A 10154-nucleotide genomic window follows, 5' to 3' on the forward strand; every position below is an offset into this window, starting at 1 on the left:
AGAGGAAAACTAAAAAAAAAAACAAAAACAAAAACAAAAATAAACAAAAAAACAACCAAACAAAAAGTGATGGAAATAAGGGAAGAAAGAAACCAATTTGGACCGAATTAATAAGAGAAAGAGTGCAAAGTATTTATCCATGTATAAGGATCATATATTAAGCCAAAAAGGAGACAGGTTATCTCTAAACAGGATTAATATGCGCTCATGTATAGGATTAGACCATCTCATCCATTTAAAAACAGTGTCTCTCCTCCTCCCCACACCATTTTATTATGTATATATATTAAAAAAAAAAATCCCTGTTAGGAGCACTTGGAAAACGCGATTTATTAATCGAGAGCTTTTTTTTTTTTTCCCAATCAAATGCAACTGATGGCTCTGAAGGAGCTGCCTTGTGAGGAAACGGGCCATTTTTTAAAACCTGTGATCAAAACAGACCTGTCTTCAGAGAGAGCACAGCAGATTTAAATGTTGGTCAAAAGGAGTCACAACTGTTCATTAAAAGCAAACCCTAACTAGTGCTAATGTATAGCCATTTTGTGAGCTCAGGACTGTGGAAAGAGGCGAAAAAAGTCTGAGAGTGTGAGCTGATGCCGTGCTGGCTGGCAGTGTGTGGTCTATTGTAGGGAATGTGCTTTTTCCACTGAACAGAGAGCCCCCCTCTTTTATTCCCCAGCTCTACTGCACCTGCACTGGATCAGGGAGCTACTGCCATTCACCACATCAACAGAGAAGACATCTCTGACAGCACTCAATTCATTACATTTCTTACTGCTTTTCAAACCAACACACACATAGGAAAAAAAAAAAGAAAAGAAAAAAAAAAGAGTATTGCCAATCAGTGTCGGGGGGGCAGGGAAGAAATCTTACAATACTTTATATTCGCCACTCATTTCGGATTTCATTAGTCAGAAAACTCACTCCTCAGCCAGTTATAACTTTTTCTTTCTTTCTTTGCTTAGGGGCTGCTGGAAGTGGGAGCCGGGCCAGTGCCATGTCCCTCCTGCGGCCGGGGGCGGCTTCGTGCCGGGGCCCCCGCAGCCCCCGGGAGCAGAGCGAGGGGCCGATGCCGGGTGTCCCCAGGAGAAAGAGCTACAAGTTTATTCATAATTCATGGCAGCAGAGCCGACTGCTCTTGGGAGACGGGGAAACGGCTAAAGAGACCAAAGTGTCCTCAAGCATTTGAGGAGGGGCTGGCGGGGGGTGTCACCGGGGGTGCCCGGCCAGAGGCGGCGGGGGCGGCGGAGCAGCCCCGGGGCCGCGGTCACCGCGGGGAGGGGACGCGCCGGCCGCCCTAACCAAGGGAGAAAGTTGTTATCTGCAAAACTCCTCGCAAGAGACTCCAGGGGATTTAGGTTTAGTTTGGTTTCTTCATAAACCATTTTACAGAAGCACTTGCAAGGAAAAGAAATCGAGCCGAGGGCTTTAAATTCAGGTATTTGATCTCGCCGGATCCAGACAACTAATTAGAGTGGCCTCAGCGATTGAAACGGTGTTAATTCCCATTGTTCCCGCTCAGATCTCTTGGCCCTCCTCTGCTGGGCTGCTCTCCTTTTCAAAGTCCAAAATCAAAATCTTACTATTTGAAACAAACAAACAAACAAAATCTGTATTCCCCCACCATTCTGGCCCATTTTCCTGTATCGGGAGCAAAAGCAAACGCTCCTGGGGATTTTTTCTCAGACGCCGGCAAAGAATCACACCCCCTCAGTGGGATCTTAACAGAAATAAATCACAAGGAGCTCTTGCCTACCTGAAAAGTAGGAGGAAATCCGATTGTCTGTTTTCGAGTGTAATGTGTGTATCGATAAGAAAGACACTGCCGTCTCAGAAACGAACCCAATTAATCTGTGGGTTTCTTTACATCAACCCCAGTTCAGATGTGTGCTTTGGAAATATTGATTCATGTGACCGGCAAGTTGCAACTATTGTGTGTGCATAACACGGGGAGGACACGGAGCGAGCACCCACAGCAACGCAAACCCCACTCGCGGGAGAGCCAGATTGCTTTTTAAACTAAAACTAATAATTTCATAACTGATTCACATTCAATCTGGCGCCGGTGACGTCACGGGGCATTAGCATACGAGGAGGGATGAAGCCAGTGTGGCTGGAGTTGATAAGGTGCCTCCTGAGGAATTCGCTGCTTGTTTTAATACATTAATTATTTCTCTGTCTTCTGCAACTTTTGCAATTTGTAAGAGCTTAAAGGAACCATCATTCCAAGAAATGCCAGAAGGACACGCTGGAGAGCTGCTCCCGTGGCACCCGCACCCCGGGCAGGAGCCGGGCAGCCGAGGAGAGCGCAGAGACGAGCCCCGGCCGCGCTCCCGAGAGCCCCGGCCCCGCTAGCAGCCGACCGACCCAGCCGCCCTGCCGAGTCTTGTGGGTTTTGCTTCTAATTCAGCTGGACCCGGCCCCGGGCGTCCTTACTCGCCCGAGTTAACTCCGCTCGCACGGCCGGGCCTCCCCGCCGGAGTGGAGGCATGTTGGCAGGATCAGGCCCGCAGGTGTCCCAAGGCACCCTCTGCAGAAGCCTTTTTCTCTGCAGCACCCGGTGGGATTCCCCCCATGCTCCCCACCCTCCCCCTCCGCCTCCGTTAATCACGACTTTCTGAAAAAAAAAAAAAACGCGCCCATATTACGTCATCAGCCCTAACTGCTGCGGAGACGATGGGGTCACCGAGGTCCCGGGGCGGGGGAGCCCGCAGGGGGCCGGGCCTTCCCTCCTGCTCCTCCGGGGCAGCGGCTCAGAGCGCAGCTCTCCGCCGCCTGCCCGGGAATGGGGGCACATCCCGGCCTGGGGGGCCGAGGCAGCCCTGTGCCCGGTGCTGGGCTCCGGAGAGAGAGAGACACGACTCGGGGAGCCGAGAGGACAGAGCCCAGCTCCGCGCCCCGGGGTTAGCAGGGCTCTCCCGCGGCTTGCCGGGGTCCCGCTGCTCCCAGAGCCTCTAGGAACGCGCGGCATCGCCACTTTGGCGGCACCGAGCTCCGCCGGGCCCCGCAGGAACGGCCTGTCAGTCCCCCGCCCTGTGGGGTGCCCCTCAGAGACTCCCCCCGCCCCGAGCTGCGGGCCCTCTCGGTCCCCTGAAGAAGTCGACGGCCTTGGGATAATCGCTGGGTGACTTGAGTCCGAAACGCACTTGGAAGGATGGAGAGGCTCTTTTATGGGCGAGGAAGGGGATGCAAACAAAACACATAGACACCCTAAAAGAATATTTTAAAAAATAATATTAAAAAGAAAAAAAAAAGACATAAAAACACGCTGTAAAAGCTCCCGTCCACGTGGCAGAGTTCTCGGGAGTCGGCACGCCGCGCTGGCTCCCGCGGTCGGAGTCACCGGACAGAAACTCCGGGAGAAACTTTCCCGGCCCGGCCCCGCTCCACGCGCGGCCGCCCCCGGCCGGGACCCCCGAGAACGGGCTCCCCCCGGGGCTGCTGCCGACAGGTCTTCAGCTGTGCAGGCGTCTCCTGCGGGAGAGTCGGGTCGGCGGGGACGGAGCTTCTCGGCCAGCAAGTGTCCGAGCCCGGCTCTCTACCAGCCTTGCTAAATTATAATGAAAAATTACAGCTCTTTTCGGCGCGCCCCCTCCCCTGCACGCACAGGCGCACACGGACACAAACACGTACACACACACAGGGCTCAGCCACAGCAAATCCGCTGAGCGCTCCAGAAGCAAAGCTCAAAAACCACTACGGCAAGGTTTGGGGCTTTCCTTTGTTCCCCCTCGCTCTGCCCGCCCGGCACCTGCCAGGGGAGGCAGCTCCGCCGAGCTCCGAAGCGCGGAGCGAAGCCGCCAGCCCGGCCGGGGTGCGGGCGCGTTGCCCGGGCAGAGCCGGATCGCGGTACGGAGCGATGCTGGCCCGGGGTACGGAGCGATGCTGGTCCCGGGTACGGAGAAATGCTCGCCCGTGGTACGGAGCTCTGTCTCCCACTCCCGCACAGCGAAATGTGCAGCTCCGAGAATTTCCATCCCTGGGTTCCTTTTCATCTCGCAAGTGAAAAAGCCCCCACACTCAGTCCAGCGCTGTACATCCTCGCCAAGCGAATTGATTCCTCAAGAGCAAAATAGTACCAAACCTTGCAATTCCCTGTGCCATCGTCAGAAAAAAACCCTGGTTTTAATTACCAAAACTAAAATAGCGGTGGTGCTAACTAGCAGGCGGTCAAACCGCAATCAAACTTCAATCTCTGAGCAGTTAGCTATAAACTGTCAGCAATTGAAAAGTAAACCTGGTGCACACAAAGGCTCTGTTTAATTTTCTTGTTGTAATGGCTCTAAATGAGGACCCCATCACTATGCAGTTAAGCGGTGTTGCTTGTCCCCCTGAGGCGCTGATCAGTTCTTTTTAATGTGAGAAAACTGGCAGCTCGAAGCCCGTCAATGGAGCTCCCACAACAAAAGTCCTGAAAAGCTGAATGAATTGGGTTTATAATTACTGCTTCCCTCTCCCCCCTTGCAGCTTATCTCTTATTCATTCAACATATATTATTGTCACCTAATCGCACACTCCCAACATTTTTTTTTTTTTAGTATCTACTACTGCGGACATGTTTGTTGTAGAAATTAAACAAAATAATCCTCCCTTCTCTCGCCCCCCCAACACCAAAAATATTGAAACGACAGTGTCAGCCGAAGCTGCCTGGCGTTAAAAACGCAAAGACACAGTTCTCCTGACATCTGAATGTTAACATATTGCATATATCCTCGGAAATCTCGAACGCACCGGAGCAGGCTTTAGATTTTAATATTTGAGTTAGATCAGGATTTAAATAACTGAAGTGTATCTAATCGCACCTATCAGTAATGAGCCTTTTTTCTTTCAGTGGGATCTATATTATATACTACTTAAATTGCCAAGCTATCTACCTCCTATTCGGAGACAGATATGCAGGTCTGCTGCCCGTTGGAGACGAGGAGGAATTATTCTGGAGAGAGAACACGCTGCTGCTGGCACCACCGCCACCCCAGCTGTCCCACATGGCACCAGTAGGCATCTCAAGGAATAAAAATATGTTTTCAGCAGAGAAATGACCGACGGCAGCCGGCAGCCTGGGGCTGGAGCATGGGCTGCGGGGCAGAGCGCCTCTCCCCAGGTCCCCCACCGCAAGAAGCTGTCGGTTGCGGAAATCAGTACAGCTATTACAACCAAATCTACTAACAGTCTAAATAATTAATTGAACCATTGCTCTTTGACCCTTGGAAAGTCCAGTAGGGACCCGTTTGTAGTAATAATACCCCCGAATGAGCCCTTGTCAAATATTCATTTAGTGGTTAATGTGAGCGATTTCCCCCTGGGACAGTCTGTAATACCAGCTTCCCAGCTTTGGCAAGAAACCCTGTTAATCTACCTCTCCAGTTCCGTAAAATATTTTAACACCCCAGTCCTTAAAAAGCCGTAAAAAAAAAAAAAAATCACAGGGGAAACTATAATCCTATCCTTGGGTTCATTCCGGCTTTGTGGAAGTTTAGCGAAACGTTACACTGAGCTCTTGGACGGAGCATCATCCTGGCTATAATGCACACAACAATTCACCAGCGGGAAAACACGGAGAACCCAGAAGGTCTTCAATAACCAAAATGAAAACATATCCATGAGCACTGCTACACATTTCAGCCGCTATAGACGAAAGCCCAGAAAAATGGCTTAGGTGTTATTGAATGTGTTGAATTTAAAAATAGCAGTGGACAAGTAACACTTTAAAAATAAAATCAGCTCTACGTGTTAAATGCTTTGAGTTACTCTCCCTGAACGGATAAATGGATGGATGGATGGATGGATGGATGGATGGATGGATGGATGGATGGATGTAAGGAATCTGTCCAAGAGAGATCAGGTTTCAACTACATATATTCCACATCGTACTCCGAAATCCAAGCTCAAACAAATTCCCCATAAAAAAGTTGCTGAATTCACTAAGCCTGAATGTGTGGCTTAGTGCCTTTTGTTTAAAGGTATTAGCTCGCCTTCTCTATGCGAATTGTAAAAGGACCAACATTTCCAACTACCCCCCTCGAATATTTTAGTTAGCACTTCAAAAAGGGGCCAGGTTTTATTGCTGTTAATTGGTGAAGATTCGCTTTTAAAAAATGGAGTCGCGATATCGATTGGGCTTTTATTCCTGGTTCTCTTTTCCCAGCGGTGAGCGGGAGCGGGGATGTGGGCTCGTTACCACGTGAATAATCCCCTGATGCATTGCAAACGCTCACAGCTCTTAAAAAAAATAGAATATTTTACTCGTTGCATTAACGTAAAAGAAACAGAAAAGGCTGGGAATCTGCAAGAGTTGCTGTGTTGCCCAAGTACCACGACGGTGTAGAAATAAAAGGGACAAAGTGACCTAAACTATAAAAACAGGCAGCGAGCAAAACTCTTCATCTCCTAGTCTGGCAATTTTAGTTTTCATCTGGACACCAGGCTTCAAGGATGGAGGCCAAAACTGAGCCTAGGAAATACCGCTACCAAATAAAAGCCACAACTAGACAGGCAATTTTTTTCCCCTGCCCTCTTCCTCTCTTCGCTAACGTGAAATCCAGTGACCGACAAGTAATACTAGAGACAAAAGCTGAGCAACACTCCATTCTGGGGTGCCCACTTTGTGCCTTGCCTACGCCAACCATCAGATCCTTTCCTTACCATGCACAACACACCGCTAGCTGAAGGCATGACCAAGTTGCATTTACAGTGCCTCAAATTTCGTACCCGTTTTTTCTAATTACTATTATTGTTATTTGCATCTTCCTCACGCGTGTTTCCCAAGGGAAACTGCAGCCGCGTTAACAGCACCAAATGAAGCTTGGGGCTTCAGGGGGAGGAACAGGGGCTGCGGCTGCAGTTGCCCAGCTCTGCTGCCCGCTGCTCCCGACCTTGCCCGGGGCGACGGGCCCTATCGCGGCCGGAGCGCGGCCGCCGGCGCGCAGCAGCGCGGAGCCGCCTCCTCGGCAACTGCGGTCACAACTGTACAAAGTAGAACTCTACCTGGCACGGATGTCGGATCGCTCTCTCCTCCTATTTGACGGGCGCCACCGCTTCTCTTTGGGGCTTGTGACCGGCTGCAGAGAGTGTCCGAAACGGGGCTACACCGCGCTGGCAATTTAAGAAACAGGATTCAAGAAAGAGCAGTGATAAAGCGTGAAAGTCTCGGTCATTTGTTTGTTTGTTAGCGTTTTGTTGTTTCTTACCTTTGCCCAGCCAAACCTTCCCCGCCCCCAACTCTCACCTCCTCCTGCGCTGCCCAGAAGCCAGGAGAGGAAAGTTTGGAGGAAAGTCCCGAACAAAGGGAGCGGGGAGAGCTCAGCCCCCGCCAGCGCCGCGGCTGCAGCCCCGGGCCGGCCGCGGTGCGGTTCCCAGCCAGGAGCAGCCGGTCCCGCTCCTGCGTGCCCCAGAGGAAGACGGTACCGTTGGGAAAGAGAGAAATAAATTATCTGGATATGCAAACCAGGCGCCGCTCGCAGGGCCCTTGGCCGGGCTCCCGCTCCGCTCCGCGCCCCGCCAGCCCCGGCTCGGCCCTGCCGGAGGCAACAAGTGGTCACAAGCAGCCGAGTCCGAACCCCCCATTGCCCCATCTCACCCGGCTTCCTTGGAAGGGAAGGGAATTGGGAAACGAGCGTCTCACTCCGCAGTCCCGTCCCCCCGAAGCTGGCATAGGCAGTTATTCCGTTAAAGCTATCGTACTTTTTCTATATATACATATATATACATACATATAAAAATATTCATGCATTATATATGTTGCTGCATTATTTATCGTACTTAGTTTGCTACCATGATACCTTCTACTGCATGAATGATTAAAAAAAACATTTTGCGTTATAAAAATAAATCCAAGACTCAAGCGGAACTTCAGTGTCCATATGTCAAAAATTTATTTATCTCAAACTGTGCATAATGGAGTAAAAACTTAACTTGAATATGTACCTGTTATAAGGATGGTATTAGTTCAAATATATACATGGACTGTCGGCAGACTGATTTCAAATAATACAGAGCCGAATCTTTAAAATACAACTACGGAAAATGAGGAGAGAGAAAAAAAAAAACAAAAAAACAAAAATAAAAACAAAAACAAAACAAAACAAAAACTTAAAATATCATCACAATAAATTTACAGAAATATTACAAACCATAAGAAAATATTTCAAACACAGTAATTTATTTTTTTTCCTTTTCTTTTCTTTGAACAGGATGAATTCTGGAAACAGAAGTTATTATAAATTAACAAACGGCGTGTGAACCTGCATGGCAATTTTTGTTTTTTAACAAGAAGTAAAAAACAAACAAAAAAATTTAGTACAATCTAAACTTTTGCCCTTTTACAGCAAACCAAGTCCATGGTTCGCAAGTACTCACCCTACCTTTTTTGTCTTTTGTACAATTCCTAAAACAATTTAAATGTCCAAATGCTGTAAAATAATTTCCTCTCCTCTCGCAGCTGCTATAAATTCAGCCTTCAAAGCCACAACGCTCCAAGTAGACTCTATTTTTAAAAAATAATTGGCAAATTCGCGAGTTAGGTTTTTTCCTCTTCTATATTACCAATGGACATTCTGATTGCCATGTTTCTTTTGATAAATACTGTACAAAAGTTGCCTGCAAATATTAAAACATTTTCCTCTTTGCTCTTTGAGTCTAGCTCTAAATATTATTGGTAAAGACTTTTGCAAACTTTCTGCAAAGTTCCTACCGTTTTCACTAGAACTTTTTAAAAGTTTTGTGTAGTTGCTTCCCCTCCGAGATCTATACAAGTTCCTTGTCGGTTTAATTTCTGCCCCCTCACCCTATCCCTCCCCACCGCGAGTTTTCTCTGTACAAAAATAGTCAAAAAAAAAAAAAAAGTCCAGAATTTCTAATAAAAGTGGTTTTTTTTGTTGTTTGTTTTGTTTAGTTTTCCTTCCTCCCCTTCCCCCCCTCCCCCCCGGCCCCTTTGTCTTACATATGTGATAGAGGGAGTGTGCCATTAATGGCTGTGCCAGGAACAGGTGCACTCTGGTAGTGTTGGGACATATGAAGTCTGCTTGGGGCAGCTGGTTCTGGTACTTCAGCACCTGGTAGATACATGCTGATCATGTCCCGAAGGTCCCCAGCTTGGCAAGGAGCCCTTGAATGAGACGAGGAAGTGACTACGGGGGGACTGGAGCTGGATTCCGTCTTGACCACCGAGCCCATGGAGCCCAGGGCCATGCCCGGGGTCCCTTGCTGGGAGTAAGACATGCTGTAGGTAGGCGATCCGTTCATGTAAGTCTGCGAGCTGGTCATGGAGTTGTACTGCAGGGCGCTCACGTCGTAGCGGTGCATGGGCTGCATCTGCGCCGCGTTGTGCGCGTTCAAGCCCGGGTGCTGCGGGTAGCCGAGCTGCTCTTGCATCATCCCATAGCCGCCGTTGGTCCAGCCGTTCATGTGCGCGTAACTGTCCATCCTCTGGTTCACCCCAGCTCCCAAGGTGGCCCCAACCCCTACCCCAGTCGTCATGGTATTGGTGCCCGGTGCCAGTAAACCCCCTGGCAACGTGTACTTATCCTTCTTCATGAGGGTCTTGGTTTTCCTCCGGGGTCGGTATTTATAATCCGGGTGCTCCTTCATGTGCAGAGCTCTGAGCCGCTTAGCTTCGTCAATGAAGGGTCTCTTTTCCGCCTCGGATAAAAGTTTCCACTCCGCCCCGAGCCGTTTGCTGATCTCGGAGTTGTGCATCTTCGGGTTCTCCTGGGCCATTTTCCGCCGCTGCCCGCGGGACCACACCATGAACGCGTTCATCGGGCGCTTGACCCGGTCCGGGCTGTTCTTCTGGTTGTTTGCGGCTGAGTTGGAATTGCCTGTGCCTCCCCCCGAAGTTTGCTGGGGGGCGGGAGGTTTCAGCTCGGTTTCCATCATGTTGTACATTCAAACTACTTTTGCCTGGAACCAGCCTTTAGCAGAGAAGCGAGGAGCAGCCGCAGCGAAGTCCCAAGCCGGACTTTTTTTTTTTTTTTTTCCTAGGGAGGGGTAGGAAAGGGGGGAGGGGGACTCCCCAAAACCACACTTGGATCAAGATCAGGATCTTCCTCTTCGCTGATGGATTAATAATGCCAATAACTGCTATTATTACCGCCGGAGCCTTGATTTTAAAAAACTTCTTCCTCCTTTTTCCCTTTTCTCTGTCTGCCGCTCGCTCT

At 49.5% G+C, this 10154-nt stretch overlaps 1 protein-coding gene across 1 annotated transcript; it reads right to left on the minus strand.

The window, feature by feature from the left end:
* Nucleotides 1-8934: 8934 nt before the first annotated feature.
* On the minus strand, nucleotides 8935-9882 carry SOX2 (SRY-box transcription factor 2; the record flags this gene model as incomplete). The annotated part of the gene is made up of 1 exon (XM_082055892.1): nucleotides 8935-9882. The coding sequence occupies one exon, from the start codon at nucleotides 9880-9882 to the stop codon at nucleotides 8935-8937; it is 948 nt and encodes a 315-aa protein (XP_081912018.1).
* Nucleotides 9883-10154: the final 272 nt, after the last annotated feature.

The sequence above is a fragment of the Streptopelia decaocto genome (genome assembly GCF_964273445.1).
Source record: "Streptopelia decaocto genome assembly, chromosome: 6".
NCBI classification, from domain to species: Eukaryota; Metazoa; Chordata; class Aves; order Columbiformes; family Columbidae; genus Streptopelia; species Streptopelia decaocto.